At 38.2% G+C, this 17,327-nt stretch overlaps 1 protein-coding gene across 5 annotated transcripts in view; it reads right to left on the minus strand.

The window, feature by feature from the left end:
* The window catches only part of ZMYND11 (zinc finger MYND-type containing 11), a 100,826-nt gene that overhangs the window by 53,741 nt on the left and 29,758 nt on the right, over window positions 1-17,327 (minus strand). For 3 of the 5 annotated variants that reach the window (XM_072327556.1, XM_072327554.1, XM_072327558.1), the window contains exon 2: window positions 6,651-6,785. In XM_072327556.1, the coding sequence (XP_072183657.1) occupies window positions 6,651-6,766 (116 nt within the window). In that variant the 5' untranslated portion in view covers window positions 6,767-6,785. Of the gene's footprint in view, window positions 1-6,650; window positions 6,786-11,344; window positions 11,444-17,327 lie in introns of all 5 variants that reach the window. The other 2 variants (XM_072327555.1, XM_072327557.1) reach the window with 1 other exon arrangement.

Below are 17,327 nucleotides of genomic sequence, written 5' to 3' on the forward strand. Positions count from 1 at the left end.
CGCATGGCATGGGGAAAAACTTCACTCGACTCATCCTTCCCAAGATGGTAAAATTAAGCTTTCTGAGCAACTTCTTCATCACTGACTTGTGCCACCACAGCACAACTGGCCGTGTTTAATTATCACATACTACATTGTAAAGAGTTGCTTTTAGTAACACTATTTGCTTCAAGTGGTCGCATTTCAAGCATACAGGGCAATGATGTGAACATGAGGAAAAGGAGCCAGTAATACTGATTAGAAAAGAAATCAAGCAGCCGTGCATTTTTACAGCTAACAGGAGGATGCTTTGTTTCAAATAATCGTTTTCATATAAGCCTACCCTGCAGGAAGGAAAAGGCAGATACATCCAGAGGAATGGTTTGACAAAGGATAAGAAACCACCAGAGCAGAGAAACATATCTAAGCTTTCATTTCAGACAAAGAAATATCAGGTGCTACAAAAATTTTGCTGAGGTAACGTTTAAAAGCAGGATTATCTAGTACTAAATCCAGAGTAATCTGTTCTCTTAATCACTGTCATGACTTACTATTTTTGTTTATGCATGACTGTTTAGTTGCAACATGCAAAATACTATGGGGATTTAAATTATCATCAGATGTACTATAAATAGTGACAAATTTTTTCTAACAAGTTTCTTAGCTTCAAATAAGCAATACCGTAAGCATCTTAATTTTACGTTGTGTTTTTTTTCCTTTTGCTTGCCATTGCATTTCATATTTTTATTTATAGGCTTTTGTGATTATTCTCTCTACCTGTTCAAATTGTTTATTCTCATCTCTGCTCTAATCAGTGCTTCTAGAAATTGATTTCTATTAAATAGAGAGCCTAGAAGGAGAACAGCAGGATAACTAAGGCAACAAAAACAGATTTATGGATGGGAGAGGCCCTTAACTTTAACCATTCGTAGAGACTGACAGGAGAAATTTCATAGAGTAGTGTTTGGAGAAGCAGTCCCTCTCCTAGGACTAACAGTCACATACTCAATCTGCTAATGACTCCACCTCAACTATGGGACCACAAAACCCTCATCATTTTTAAACTAATCTTTCATACTGAGTAATTCTTCACTGGGATGCTATCCCGTCATTGCTGATTAATGTCAGTCTGCACAAAGCTAACAAGGAACTGGCGGAGCCTGCTCTACGAAGGGTTAGAATCCTCTCAGCTCTCTTAGATGATCTGACTTAGCTGCACTTACATCAAATTAGAGTATAACAAAAATGACAAAAATGAGTCCACAGGACAAATATGGGAAAACGGTTACATCCTTTTGAGCACCTGTACTTGACCCTCCCACCCAAATGCCAACTTAAAAAGATGAGAGTCTATGTATCTATTTGTGCAAAATACATTTTTGTATCACCAGTGTTGTAAAACAACTTTCTGACTGATGAAACATATTCATATTTGTGTAGTTTAGCTCAGATTTGCCAATTAAGGCGTTTAGCTCAGATTTGCCTATTAAGGCGTATCTGCTTTATCCTAGCTAATGGTCCTTCCATCAGCTTCATCCCGCCCAAGAAGCTGGGGCACTTCTACCTTGCAGACTATGATCACTTTCAGTTAATTCCAAAACTAACTCATTCTCAGGCTCTGTTCTGGAGGAAGCCAACTTGTTCCTCTGTAAAGAAGGGAAAGCATGGCCAAAAGGTAACTCCGCTCCACGCAGAGAACATGGATGTAAACAATCCAAGACTGGCTCCTTCTGCCCAGGGCAATCCAGCACTGTTCCAGCTGAAGGCTTTATGGCCTTTACACAACATCCAGCATTCTATGTGTCCTCAGATGCCTTCACGCCATGCCCGGTGGCAAACTACACGAGCCTCCAGCTTCAAGTTTCAAGAATAGCGTGGCTGTGGGCTGTGATATTTTTGGCTCTTAGAACTGAAGAACCACACACACACAGAAAACAAACAAAGAATACGTCAGGGCCAAAGAAACACTCTGTGAGCCAACAGCAATGCAGTGTGGTCAGAGCATATCTGCTCCAGAGGTGCCAGGGCATTCCCTGTCACAGTACACAAATACAGTACAGGTAGAGCCTTTATTGGAGACACAGATAGAAGCCAATCAAATGAATAAATCATGCATTACATCAAAGGAAGAGAAAAAAAAAAAATCAAGAAATGATGGGAGAAAAGAACTATCCTTTGATTCTTCATATTACTGGTTTAAAAACAAGAAGGATCGTCTGTTTACAATAACTAAATCCTGAAAGCTGCCAATATAATAGTTCCAGAACATCATATTTGTCAACTGAGTATTTTGAAAACACTACCTTAATAGATAATGAACTCTGAGCTAATCATTAAGATCATGAAATGTTCATAAATTGGTAGCGAGGAAATCCAATTCCTCAACAGAGAAAGGATAAAAAATTAATAGTTAATTAAGTTTTAGGAGTCCAATTATCTGTAAGGGAATGATGAAGAAAGCACTTTAAAAGTCACTAGAAGCCTGGAGTAGCCAAAGAAAGAGAACTTTAAAAACATGCCTGTACTGCTATACACCAGACTGCTATGCAACAGAATATCAATAATTTATCTTACTCATTTAAATATGTATGCCTTTTTTTCCCAGTGTATTCTAATGCATTTTATTCCATAGAATCAATTTTTGAGGTTATCTCAAATCCAAAACAGATGGAAGATAATGAGGAAAGAACTAAGAAAGTCAAAGCATAATTATAATTTTTAACACACTTTTAGGATGAACAATTTGTCAAACTGCACTCCTGACAGAATTCATGACATGCAGAAAGTTTACAGCACAGCTAATCCCAATTATAATCATCTAAATAATAGACATATTAAGGTTAAATTACCTCAACATCAGGCCTAGACAGCCAAATAGGTAAATATCTTTTAGAAATACCATTTTGTTAGTAAGCAATTTGGGAGTTTAGAAATGCCAGAGATATCTCTGTTGCTAGACTTTTAAAATGATTGTAACTGAATGACTCAAGAAATACTAGGACAAAATAAGAACAGAATATTTATTTTGCATATTATTATAAAAACTGCACCACTGCCTTCAAATGAGCTTTACCCTTAAATAAAAATGCACTGAACACACTGGATCCCCGGTACTGACAGAGGAATTTCCATATGTGTATACATAAAATTATCTTCCAAAGGCAGGTTGCTCTTCTAGTACCGATTTCTTTATTTCTTGTTGGTATTGGTTTTCAGTCCTTCATTTCGTTTTCAAGCTACTCCATTCAGTGGGAAGTAACCTCCCAAGTAAAGCTCATCTCCACATGTAGTCACTCAAACTGAGGAATTCCCTTCATTTAATAATTTGGTGATGGTTTTGGAGACACAAACCAGCACAATAAAGGCTCTTCTCTCTCAGTGCTTTTCTTTAAGTATTTATCCAGTGCTCCAATTATTAGTCTCTCCCTCTCTTTTATTTTTTTCCATTTCTCCACATACATCTTTAATTCCTTTACAAATAGGTGCCTTTCTGTGTTTCTTACACATCCCTTTAATCAGTGAATTTTGCAGAATAACTACCAAAGATTCAGTAAGCTCAATAGTAAATTGTTTCAAGTCTCCAGCTCATATTTTCAAAATTTCCAAGAGAAAACTCCCTCCTCAATATAAAACAATTTTCAATCATTTTCCAATCATGTGTTTTTCCATTCTTGCTTTTCCTCTTCATCAAATTAAAGAGCAAAGCACACCTGATTCAGCTTACTTTTAATTAAAGGGCCTCTTTCCCTACAGGTTTTTCTGACAATATCAGAAGTACCTTCTAGTGCCCTTGGCTCCTCCTACACTGTTCTCCTACACTTATGGTCCTTACAGAAAATGTGTGGCCAGTTCTATTATTCTCTCTTTCTCAGTTATCAGTATCTTCTGAAAATATTTACTTACACCCCATATATGTATATAAATATATATATATATAAATATATATATACATATATAAAATTACACATAGAGTGCAAAAGTTACACTCTACATTATTCCAATGTATTATATAAATTCATCTTTTTATATACTGAGTTGAAACAGTTCATTATCTCTAAACTACATATTTTCTTTTTTCTATTACCAACATTTCCTCCCTTCACATAAAAAGTAAACACTCCCTGGCATGCACAGGGGCTACCAGAAGGCTAAACAAACCAAGTAAATGAAATAAACCGTGAATATCAGAAAGAGGGACAGAACCATGCTGAGCTTCCAGTTAGGGAAGAAAAAAATAAAAAGCCCACTAATAGATATACTTGAAAGTACTAATGAAATCAGCAATAAAGATTGTGCTCTAATGGTGTTGGGCATAACAGGTCACAAAAAACACCGAGGACAACCTGTTTCTAGTTTCCAGTCACTATATGACATGGCAGGATGACTGTTGATCACCTCTAACAAGTATTCCCCTTCCCCTAAAATAAAATCTTGCCTTCTTTTCCTGTATCCTTGCTGAGGGATAGGACACTTCCATAAATGCCATCATTGTTACTCCTTGCAAATATTTTTAATGTGTGAAGCCATTCAATCCCAAGATTTGAAGTAACAACACTTCCAAAATTATTATAATACAAATATAGGAATCTCCCTCTTAGCTGCAGTATGGTTGGCTGTACTTCAAACCTCTGACCACTCTTCTTGAACTTATTATTCATACATACACCTACGTGCCCAGACATGGATGAATTGCAATTTTATTTGACCAAATGATCCTTCAGCCTGGAAGAATCTGATATCTCACTGATTTCAGAAGTTTACTTCGAATATTAGATTATATACATGCTCATTTACTACGCTTTCTCTATATCTCCATTTAGGTACGGTACTGGAAAGCAACTCAAAGATTTCTGTCTTTTCACTCCTTGTAAAATGGTATCTCCTTTCAAATATCGTACAACTGATACTAGATAACATCTGTCACTGAAGTGCATGTACAATATCTACAACATCCTAGCACTTTTGAGATTACTCCTTATTGCTAACTCCTTGCATCACAGAGACAACAAACTATTTCAAGCTTTTTAACGATCCTCTAAACTTGTATAATATTCATCTTTCTCAAAGTATTACGGCTGCCTGCATCTCTGTTTAGTCACTTACGGTATTTTTCTTCTGATTAGAGATGAGTCATACAATCTGGATCTAGACTTTTAAAAGAAATCAAACTACCCTTCAGTTACTAAGAGCAGAACCTAATTACTTGTTTTCTCAACCTTGTTTGTAATGATGGGAAATGTCTTCTCTAACTTCACCCAGCTAAATGTTATTCTCACCATCTTAAAATAAGCATCTCTCGTAAGAGTGGGATGAATCCCCCACTAGACACACTTATCTCTTTCTCATACAGAAAAAAAAAGAGCATAAACAGCTACCAAACTCAGCTAGTACATGCCCTGCAGCAAGTTATTTGAAACATTCAAATGGAAAGTGTATAGCATTAGCTTACCTACTTATCTCCTCAGAGATAAGATACTAATATTCATAACGCTTTACAGCATTCTGAAACTCAAGTACAAGAAAAAAAGTTCCTAAAATACAACCTCCCATTACAAGCCTGCTTGGAACTGGCATTTGGAAGGTGTTTTTTGGCTTAATGGTGCATTTATTTTTGTTGTAAAAGCCAAGTACAGATTATCTCACTTGGGACATCACCTTTTTCTTTTCTCCTGTATATTGTTCACTGTGTTCGGACAACCAGAGTTGTTACACTTCTTCACTTATTAAGCCAATTTTGCTGTTTGCTTCCACCCTAGAGATTTTGAACTTTGTCAGTGGACTATGCTATAGTGATTTTTCACTTCATTAGTCACCTGCAATGTTTATAACTCTGCCCTTCCGTGGTCTCTGCCCTCTCTATCAGTTCACATTGGTTCTGGCAACTGAAGAGATGCCAACTGGTTAGTTTTGATCTTTTAAATTATTCATATCGATTACTTGGCAAATGTGACGTGCATGTTGGCCTCGAAATGCAGACAAAGCAGAGAGGCACAAAACCTCTCTCAGTTTTTATTACAGTGGCTAGTGCAAGTCATTCTAAAAGCTATTTTAATATTTTAGATGTTTTGAACAGTGCAAGCTCAACAGAATAAACAATGTATTTATTTCTCTGTGTATACAGAACCTAATACATCTTGAAGAATATTTTAATATTAACAGTAGTATTAGCCATAGGTGTAGTTCTCTCATGTCTTCTTTAATAGCATCCTATGTCCATCTCAGCAAATATGGCTCAGGCAACCAAGGAGATTGATTTCAGACTTATCTTTTTATCTTTGTTTTCCAGTGACTTAGAGCCTTTCCTTAAAGAATTAGATTATTTGCACATTTTATAGCCATCTTCTCTAAACTTGCAAACCAACCTCTTCTCTTGTGACCAAGCTAGCAAGAATAACTCTAACAAAATCAACTCAGTTCAAGTACTATAAAGACTGAATATTTCCTACAAAGGCTTATATCAAGAAAATACAAGGTGAATAAAGTCTCAGCTCAGTAGATTAAATCTCACCACAGGATCTTCAGGTACTCAATTATAATTAGATAATTAGTAACTCAGCAGTTGATGCAGCTTTTTCACAGTCTCTCATAATGTTTAATGTCTCAGTTTCTCAGAGCTTTTAATATCATCAGCCTTCCCCCTCATTAAGATTGGTTTGGAATGGATCACTTACTTTGTGATTCGGTCAATGTTAGCAATTTGCTTCTGATTCCGGATTATTTCTATTGCTGCCCAAAGATGCTGGATCGCCTTTGTATCTGCCTGCCGTCTCTTTGTTAAGCGTGCCATGTCCTGTTTACTTGGTCAGCTGCAACAAATAAAAATAAATATATTAATGAATTATGAAATAGATCATGTGATCATCTGGCAATAAGTAAAATTACACAAAAAATCTGTAAAAAATTCTGTTAACCTCCAGCACTCCAGTCTGTATACAGCATCACGTTTTCTTCTGCTTAAAGAGAAATAAAACCCAAAAATATGTGGTACACACCACATCACAGAAAGACAAAAGGCAATCAGTAGAAACTATCAAATCAATACCAAATAATCCATCATCAAGTTTGTTATGAAAAGACACTCAGTTTATATTTCAGTTCCACAAAGTCAGAAAGCAGAAGTCACCCTAAATTGAAGAGCTCACAAATTTCCCCATTTTCCAAAACCCCTAAAATGGGTGAGCATGACATATATCACCCTTTGTAAGAATGAATTCTGACACAGTGAAAAAGCTGTGGCCACTGTTCAGATTACAATATAGTTCTCAGATTTTTATTTTCAGATTTTTATCACTAAAATCAATTTAAAAAAAAAAATCCCTTCTACACACAGGAAGTAGAAATACATATTTGTGGATGATAAATATTAAGAAAAAAAATACTTTGGACCAATTCCATTTTTATTTTTTTTTTTAATAACAACCTAAAACCCAACAGTACCAAAGTGCTTCTGATGGCATTTAACCATCTAACCAACCCTGAATGGGAACATAATGAGCATCTGGCTTTGTTTACTAATTTTCCAAAAGCTCAAGGCAATGAGTACAGATAAGCCATAAATCGCCTAGAGCTCTACTACAGGCAACGGAATTTCTTTTTAAAAGCTTAACAATGCATTTTGATCACTAAATAACTTTCTTCCAGTGCCACCACTTTCTGAATGAAAACAAAAAAAGGACTGATTTATGACTGCTACCAACATCTATAATTTATTTGAGAGCTCTGTCCTCAAAATGAACCCTGTGCGATGCATGCGATACTTCAAACCAGCAGAACATTAACTCTTAAACCAAAACAAGACAAAAAAAATAAAAATAAAAATGCAAAATTAAGACACCATCTGTGCAATGTTAACGATGGAAATTTTAAATATTCAATATTTCCCTCCTCTAAATATTCACAAAAACTGAACAGATCTGAGTATCCTATCAGTTGTGGAAATGTAATTTTCAAGTCCATAGGACCAACATGGACTTGTCTAAAAGAACTGTCAAGCTTCAGTACTGGTGTTAGCACAGTAACACTCACACACTCTGCAGGTGTAATGAAATTACACCCACTTAGGGACATGATTTAACAGAGGGCTGAGAGTCAGGGTAGTATGGTTGGGTTGTGGTTGGACTTGATGATCTTTAAGGACTTTTCCAACCTGAGTGATTCTATGAAATAAGGTACAACACACCATTATTGGGGGAATAAATGCAGCATTAAGTACTTCATTTCAAATAAAAATTTATATATATATATATATAAGAAGTAGAACAAAAGAAAAAAGGTTGATGTGAAGCGATATGTGAATGTCCAGTTGCAACTGTGCATGAGGCACCTCTGGCTCCTGGAGCTGAAGTGCACAGAGCTCTTGCAGACACAGAGCGGTCCCACCAGCTCGACACTTCTTTAGAAATCTTTTCCCTCTGGGATTTAAAGCAAGAGCAAAGGGATGCATCCCCAGAAAAGAAAGGCCAGGAATACATTTTTGAGGAAATGGTAAAAGAAAATGTGACAGAAATACAGCCAAGAATGACAGCTAGTTGATACCATCAGCTAAGGACAGTTCAGACAAAGTCTCTGTTGGGAATAGTAGGAAACGATCCTGCATCCCTGTGAGATACTCTGCCTTCACACTACAGAATATGAGAATATAAGCAAGAAAATCCTCTCCATTTATAAGAAATGCAAATGATCAAGTGTAGAATTTAATTCTTACGGAAAACAGATCTGTAAAATACAAAACAGGATTTGACACTAACAATAAAAAGGACAGCTCTACTACCTCAAACAAAGCATAAAACTGCTTGTTTAAGGCAGAATTAACAAAATGTGAAAACATTCCTTATATTCCATCTGTCCCCTAAGAACCTGCTTTAAAAGTTGGTAGCCAGGATGGCAAACAGGCCAGACACTGAGCTCATACAGCATCACGGCCACGTGTGAGAATCAAAGAAGCAACATCCTTCTCAGACAGTTTGAAACAACAGCCTAATTGCCATTCTGTTTTATAACAAATAAGAAGTACCTTTTATCCCAACTGTTTTTAAAGTCACCATTATTTTTGGCAGCCTGGCATAGGCAGCCCATGTAAGTACAGCACTGAGTATTGCCCAGAGGTAGAATGAAAGGAGGTGGCTTTTCTCTCACACCTGTGACGCACAGGCCTGAGGAGCACCAGGCTGGGCCCCATCCTCCACACAGCCTCATGTCAGAGCAAGGGCTGACCTGTCAGGCCAGGGAACTAGCTCCCATTTGGATCTCCCAGAGGGAGAAGAAGCCCATGCCCAAGGGAGAAGGAGAGGAAAGGACCGGTGTAGTTAAAGGTTTCTGAGGGCTGCAGAGCTGCACCCAAGATGGCAGAAGGGAGGAAGAAGACGCACTGCAGAGGCCCTGTGAAGATATGCTATCTTCAAAGAACATATGAGAGCTGCTGTGAAAGTAATGCATCCAATTTGATGACGTTGGCCCATGATGTCAGCGGCAGACGTTGGTGCAATGACAGCAGAGGTTGAACTTTCCCACCAGTATCCCATTACATGTTGTTGCTGTGTGACAGATAACAGCAGAGGGGCAGTCAGACAGAATGGTGTCTGACATGGATGTGCATACGAAGCAAAGGTTGGGAATTGAATTCCTCCATGTGGAAAAAATCATACCCACTGATCCTATCAACATTTGATGAATGTTTACAGAGACCAAAGAGTGGGTGTGAGCACAGTGAGGTGGTGGGCAGTGCCTTTCAGCTCTGACAACAGTGGGTTGCATCCAGGGGTGCAGACTTTTAGGAGCAGAGCGTGCGTGCAGGCTCTCCTTCATTGCTGGTGAAAACGCACAGCTCATAGTGGCGCTTATGTTGAAAAACATCACTTTGTACCTGAGAATCTGCTCTTCAAATCATGTATCTGATTTAGCTTCCATGGAAGAAAAAGAAGAGGCTTCAATGTCAGAGTGAGCTATGAGCACACTTCATTTATATACCTCTGCTTCACTACTTATGTGCACTTTTGTGAAACTCAGAGTTGACATTCCACTACTGAAAGAATGGTTCTTACACAACATGCTTACAAAAATATCAAAACAAAGTTGTTGTGGTTTTTTTTTTCTCCAAAAAAAATCCCGGCTACGTTATTATTTTCATCTTTTGACTGCAAAGTATAAAACAAATATAACAATCTTTTTGCATTAAAGGAAAAGATGAAAAGACTGTGGCATATTTCTTCCTATTCTTTGCACTGTCACTCTTCCCCCACGGTAGAACTAACCACAGCAGTATTCTCCCTGTGTTTCTGCAAATATTTAAGCCTTCTTCTACATTATTAGAAAGTCTGAGAAATAACCTGTCAGACTGCTGTGCAGCACTACTTCCAAGCAACAGGAAAGGCTCCCAGTTCTGCAACGTACACAATAGCATCATATAAATGATGGGAAGTTTAATGGGAGACACATTAGATTCTAAAATCTATATTTGTCACCATTGATTTTTTGTTTACGAGTGGGTGCACATGTGAACACAACAGGACAAGCATACATTTCCAGTGCATGTTTGTGTACAAATCTATGCCTTAGAGCTTATGTACTGAAAGAGGCTGATTCATCCATGCAGTGTTTTAAAGAAGTTTGAGCTCCAGTGATGCTCTAAAATGATAAAAATTAAATGTGTATTTTTACAGAGAAATTCTTGAATATGTTTCTTATCCTCACCTTTTGCTACAGCGTTTCTTTCAATACTGAAGTAAACATTAATCTTCCAGCCGTGTTTTGCAAGCCAACATGTTATTTTAGCAGTGGTGTTCCCTGCCCATATTAAAATATGTTTCATACCATCTCTGTGATGTAAGCTAACAAGCTTACGGTAGCATGCAGTTTCTTAGAGAAAGGCTGAAAAACAAAAGATTGCTAAAAACCTAACAATTTATATCAGCAGGACCTTTCTCAAGTTTTGCAGGCATCCCTGGGATCTGCAGATTGTATGGATTCTCCTTATAAAGGATGTTTGGTGTGCCTGACATGCCAGCTCACACGCTTAGATCACACACACACTCACAACAGGGCCCGAAGCAAATCATTTATTTTCTCCATTTTCAGCTCCCCCGCTGTTCCTCGGTGTAATCTGAGTAAGGTTTTACTATCTTTTAATTCCCTCTTGAATGTGCTATTTCAAAAAGTACACCTCTTAATTGTGCACAACTTTCCTCAAGAGCTAACTATTACACGTGTTTCTTACTAATCAGGAGGGGTGAACAGGCAGGCTCAGCAAACTGCTCTTTATCTCGTAGTGCACACAGCACTGGTTATCTCCTCAAGCTGTGTAAAGCCCCTAGCAAAGTGTGCATTGCCATGCAGTGGCAATGTTAGAGCAGCGGCAAACCAGACTTACTGTCAAAACAGCAGTGCTCCAAGTCGTTAGACACGCACTCGGCCAAATCAAATGCTCTACAGCTGTCTGTTGCAGTAGTGGCGGATATGGAAATCTGCACTGCAAGTGAAAACAAAATAAACAAAAATCACCTTGCAGCACGTCTAGAGATTCAGCCTAAGGAACCTCCTTGACCTGCAGCCTGTGTCCAATTTAGCAGATACTACTGGACTCTATGTTTAGCTGGAAACTTCCTACGCAGAGAAACAACAGAAAGGCAGGTAGATCTGAAGCTTTAGCTGATAAATTCTATCGCCCAAGCAAAATGTGACGCCACTGAAAATTTTGACTAATGAATTGGACTTTGCACTGAAGCAGACGGCGCTGCAGTTGGGTGCTGCCGCTCTGATGGGAGCTGCTAATTAGGAGCTGACAAGTAGTAGCTTGTTAAATCTCCTGCTTGTAGCTCACTACAAGCAAGGCTACCTGTGGCGTTCATCCCTTTCAGTGCAAAGCCAAACAGGTTAAACTTCATCCCTGCTATGAGCCACCATTTGGCTGAGATTTGGTATGCAGTTAATTGCAATGGAAAGACAATTTAAGGAGTTGATCCTTGTCACTGCTCAGCTGCTAGTTTCTGCCTTTCAGCACGGCATCCCCGGAGCTTGCTATTATTTCATCCACGCTACACAGTGAAAAAAACTTGAGGCACTAGAGGAGGAAGAAGCGAGGCTCAATCCTAGGTTTTTGTGGCTTTCCTGCTGTGAGACTGGATGAGTTTGGGCGGTTATGAAACCTAGATGAAGACTTAACTACATATGCACTTTATAATGTGATGGACTCTAGTATTTCTTAAAGGCTAACTTTTTATAGTAAGTATAAAACCATATGTATCAGTGGTACAAGTAGTTCCAAATGTTTAGTGCTTTGTTCTTGCATTAAATAGGAATTTCCTCCTAAAGTCCAGATCATGAATTTGGAAGCTGATACAGATTTAGGGGTCACTGGACATTATACAGATCTCTGTTGTGCTCTGAAGTTCTACAGGTTTACAACTGACAATTAAAATACATCTTTCATCTCCAGTTTAGTGGGAGGGTAAACATTTCAGTCTTTCCTCCCTAGAACAACTGAGAGCAAAAGTTCATTTTTATTGTATTTCAGTATCGTTCACTGAGGCTAAGGCATATGATACTTGAATTTTTAAGCTCAGAGCTCTGAGTCATCAGCATTCAAATAGTTGAACTCTCTTTTGAAACCAAATGTGGACTTTCTTGTTTACTTAGCTCACCCTGCTAAAAGGAACTTGACACAAATGTTGAAGCAGTGAGGCCTCCATCCCACAAAGAGAACTTCTAAGAAAGCACAAGAGCAAGTCAGCGTAAACAGAGTATAACAAAACCTGGGGTGAAGCAACAACAGCTGCTCTGAAAGAGAAATAATCACAAACTCCAACTAAAGACTGTCAAAGTCATTTTGTTTGCTACCTAATACAAATATATGAACAAGACTAAGATGTAATCCTGCATTGTACTATTCCTCAAACCAACCCCAGCCAGGAATTTCACACACAATAGTGAAAGCTGTCCTAAAAACTGGAAGGAAACGACCCTTCGTTCCTACCTGGCAGAATTCACTGAATAGAATTTTATCTAGAAATATGGATTTGAAGAAGAACACAACTGCCAAAGAAAGGAAGATAATCAAAGCAAAGAGCCCAGGTTCTTACTAGCAATATAGCTACCAACTTTCAGGTGTGCGTAGGTAAGCTGAAGCACATCTTGTATTTTCACCTAGATATCTGTATCAATACAATTTTCATGTGCCCTGGTTCCGTGTTTGTCTTTTAAAATAAGCAATATTTTGCTTTAAATTTCAGATTTTTGCTATGTATTAAATACATGGTGAGTGATCCTTCATTTTACAGCTGGTAACAAAAATAAGTTAAAAGTGGAATATCAAAACAAGAAGGATGCAAATTTTTGCTTGCACGAAAAAAATACCAGCACTGAAAATGAGCATACTGTTAATGCACTCAGCAAGCTTCTGAACTAATGCAATTTCAGTTAAAAAGCAGCATAATGCGGTTTGCCTAAGGTTTACTTAAGAATACTAAGCTACACTAAACAAAGAGTTTTCGCAATGGAAGTTACACTCGTATAGCTCCTTTTTAAAATACAGCTCGTTAAAGTGATGCAACTTCCTCATGAAAGTAAGCTTAACTGCGGGAGTAACAAAGCCCCTGATTTCCACGATGAGGGTACTTGTACCAGTTGTACACTTCAAGGCTGCTCATCTTTCTTCACATAAGTTTTCTATTCAAAAGCACCCAGCCAACTTCATCATCCCCAGACAGTAGATGGTTCATACAAGGTGATGACAACATTTCTTGTCCACTATCGTGCTTGAAAAATAATGAGTATGCTTCAAACTTATTTACTTTGGGAGTAATCAAAATTAAGATGTTCTACCACAGACAAAAGAGCAAGAAGTGGGTCAGTTACAAAAGTTTAGGTGACACACATGGGGACAAAGTCTGAGCCCACACATCATGCTAATAATATGGGCTTTCTGCAGTCTGACTACATCCACTATCCCATTCTTCATTTTTCAAAGCAGCCCAGAACTAAAACAGGGAAAACTCCCCAAGAATCCATAGAAGGAGTTAATGCTTAATGAGCAGATCTATTTCCCTGCATAGACAAGCCCTTGGTAAATAGATACTTCCTGTCCACTCTCCTGGCTGTAGCCAGCAAAGATGATTAATGCAGCTATGCATCCTGACAGGCTTTAATATTCACTTGGTCGTAAAAGGGGAAAAATCACAGCCAAAGAAGGCTGATGGTGAGGGCTAGAACTTTCTTATGGATGCTAAAAAAGATACCACTTTGATTCTGCAACTGTCTCTACCAAACCGAGAGGTGGAAGACATATTAGAAAATGGTCAGAAATGTAAATAAGAAGAGCAGCTCTTCCTCCAAAAGCAATCTTTTGATCATCATCTTCCTCTCTTTTCTAAAGCCTAAGGAGCTCAGTTATTCTGTGAGTCTCGGCTGTACTGATGCAACACATTTTCCCCCTCAGAAAATAAGGTAAAATAGATAAGATATGATAGCATAAAAAAATAAGTGATTTTTCCTAGTATATTCCCAGGAGACGTAATTCCACAGGAAGTCAGTTTCACACTAATAAAAGAAGACACACATTTCCCAGGTTAAAGAGTCGGCAATGTATGGAAAAGAGCTAAATCCCGAGAAAATGTAAATTTGTTTCAGATTATATAAGACATACGGTAAAATAAAGAGTGGATGTTGTCTTTCTGCAGATGTAATGTTTCAAATAGCTGTTTTTTCTTCCCCTCTCCTTCTCTGAACTACACGTAACTGCCATTATCCTTAAACTACAAATAGGGATTCTGATGCTAGCAGTACAACTTCACTCTCAGATGTTTGTAAGAAATATTCCTCTACCAGGCTATATTTTTATTGACAAAAGGCGGCTGAATCAATTTTTGCTGCCCCTTAACAAAACAGAAGACTGTCTGAACTCGTTTCTTCCCAAGTTATTCTCTTTGGCCTCTCCCTCTCCATAAATAAAAGCACAACTAAACAACCTCTAAAACCAGAAGTCAGCACATTAGGCAGGCACAAGCATTTTCCTCCAGAAGTCAGGCCACGAGCAGCACCAACCCAAAGGAAACTCATCGACAGTCATCTCAGGGAAAGCTGATACCATATGAATAAGTGCCATTCAGAACAAACGAGGCTGCCAACTTCAAGCCCAAAACATTCAGGCTCACCAGACCTGGAAACCTACTGAAATACACTCAGAACTCACAGAGTTAAAACACATTGATCTGTAATGCAGGTAAGATGAGCCAAAGAAAAACAGTGCCAAAGCTTACAAGCTTACAGGCTTTTACAGCTTTAATCAAAAGAAACTTTAAGGCAGAGAGAGGATCAAATTGTAGAATCTGAGCTTTCGATCCCGCTTCTGAAATTCAAGGTGAATGTCAGATAGAATGGAACTGAAAGTTTCATGCAATGCTCCTGGAGCTGTGGGACAGTTCATCAAAATACGATCAACAGAATGAATAATATACTGTAGAACTGGAAGCCTTTTCCCAAGTTCTCACCTCACTTGTTTTATTCTGTTTTGGTGGGCTTTTTTTTGGTGTTTTCTGCTTTGTTTTTTTGAGTGTATTTTCATCTTGTCCGTAAACATCTAGTTTAAAAGTATCCTCTGAAGTATATTTACTGAATATGTTCTGTCCTTCATACACAGTACACGAAGTCTTAATTATACTAATTATGCACATTTCAAGACAGCCTTTCTCTCATCTTGCCCTAAACCAAGTCTATCATCATCCCTTAGTGAAGCCTTAATCCCTATCCATTTCAAAGATCCACGCTGAGTCTTTTTTCCCACTGAAATTCTGGTTTTTACAACAAAACTTAAAAGCAGGTAATTTACTTTGTGTGTACGTACTTGCTTCACAGAGCCCTCAACTTTTCCCCCCAAACTGTTCATGTCCAGACAAGGATGAAGCCTGCCCTGAGGACAGTTTACAGACATGTGAGAACAACGGCCTTCAAGAAACTGATGTACAGTTCCAAAAAACAGGATTCATAAGTAAACAAATCATTAATGGAAAACAGCTGAATATAATCAGGACCCTTTTCTTTTTATCTTTGCTTCAATAGTTGATAAATGAAAAGTGGAAAAGTGACCAAAAAGAAGTTTTGAAAAACAAAACAGAAAAGAAAAACTTAAAAGCCAAGAAATGATTGGAAGAAATAAAGATCTATCAAAGAAATTGGTCAGGTGATGAACATATGTCGAACCCTGGATGTTGCCAGTTCCTCAGCAAACCCAGATAACAACTGGCATCAAGAAAGCTTTGTCCTACCATTACAAGTTAGCATTTCCTTCCTACAAGTTGCTAAAGGGACAGTAAGGAGGGCAGGAGGATTACATCCCTCCATTTTCCAACCAGCTCTTGGTGCGGCTGATGGCATGGGAGATGTTGGCAAGTAGGTATTTCTAGTCTAAAAACTTCCCCCAGCACATGCTGCCTTAGACTGCAACCTTGAATTTGTCGAGCAGCTTCCTTCTGAGTTACACTCTACACTGGGAGAACTAATGTGATCTCTTTTGATATACTTTTGACTACCTATGACTCCCAGATGCTTCCAACACCTATTTCTCATCTTCTCTTACCTGAAGCCAACTTACAACATATGTCTTTACTTTTTAATATAGAGAATTCTTCTCAAGGCTCTTCTGGGACCAGCTGGGGGTGAATTAAATTATGCAATTTTTTGTTACAGAAAATCCATTTCACTTCATCGTGATTCTTACGTTTTATATCTGCTCCACATTACTTGCATAGAAAACTTATTACTTTGACCAATGGTTTGCTATCCTATTTGCAAGCAAGTCCATGGTGTATGCTGAAGCTAGAGGCCAGAGAGATAGGAATGTTCTGCAGGACTAGAATACCTCTCACTTGCAACATTACAATCTGTATCTCCTCTTGCAAGTGCATCTGAAACCCATTTCTTCAAGCACTGATGATGATGGCAATGATACAGAGCAGATTACAAAGGCCCTTTAGGGAGAAAATTACTTCCTGAACACTTAAGAGCTCTTCCTGCTATACCATTATGTAGGACTGAGGTTTATTAAAGGCAACAGGACCATACTGTCCTTTTCTCCTCCACTTCCCTCAGGCACACAAACATAGGATTAATAATTCTGTCAGCAGAAGCAGGGCTTCATTTTCAGATTATTTCAGTGCCAACAGCTGACTGGTTTGTGACTTTACTCCTTTAACCTCAGTGCAGAGGAATAAGCCAGAGCTCTGACACAGAGACTGAATGTATGTGGTGACGGAAACTGAGGAAAGCATAGGAAAAGACTGAAGAACCATTCTTGAGTCTATCAACCCAAGGTAAAGCCCAGAAAAATTATCTAATTCTACCATCACTCTAACAGAAAATAT

Source organism: Excalfactoria chinensis, chromosome 2 (genome assembly GCF_039878825.1).
Source record: "Excalfactoria chinensis isolate bCotChi1 chromosome 2, bCotChi1.hap2, whole genome shotgun sequence".
Taxonomy (NCBI): Eukaryota; Metazoa; Chordata; class Aves; order Galliformes; family Phasianidae; genus Excalfactoria; species Excalfactoria chinensis.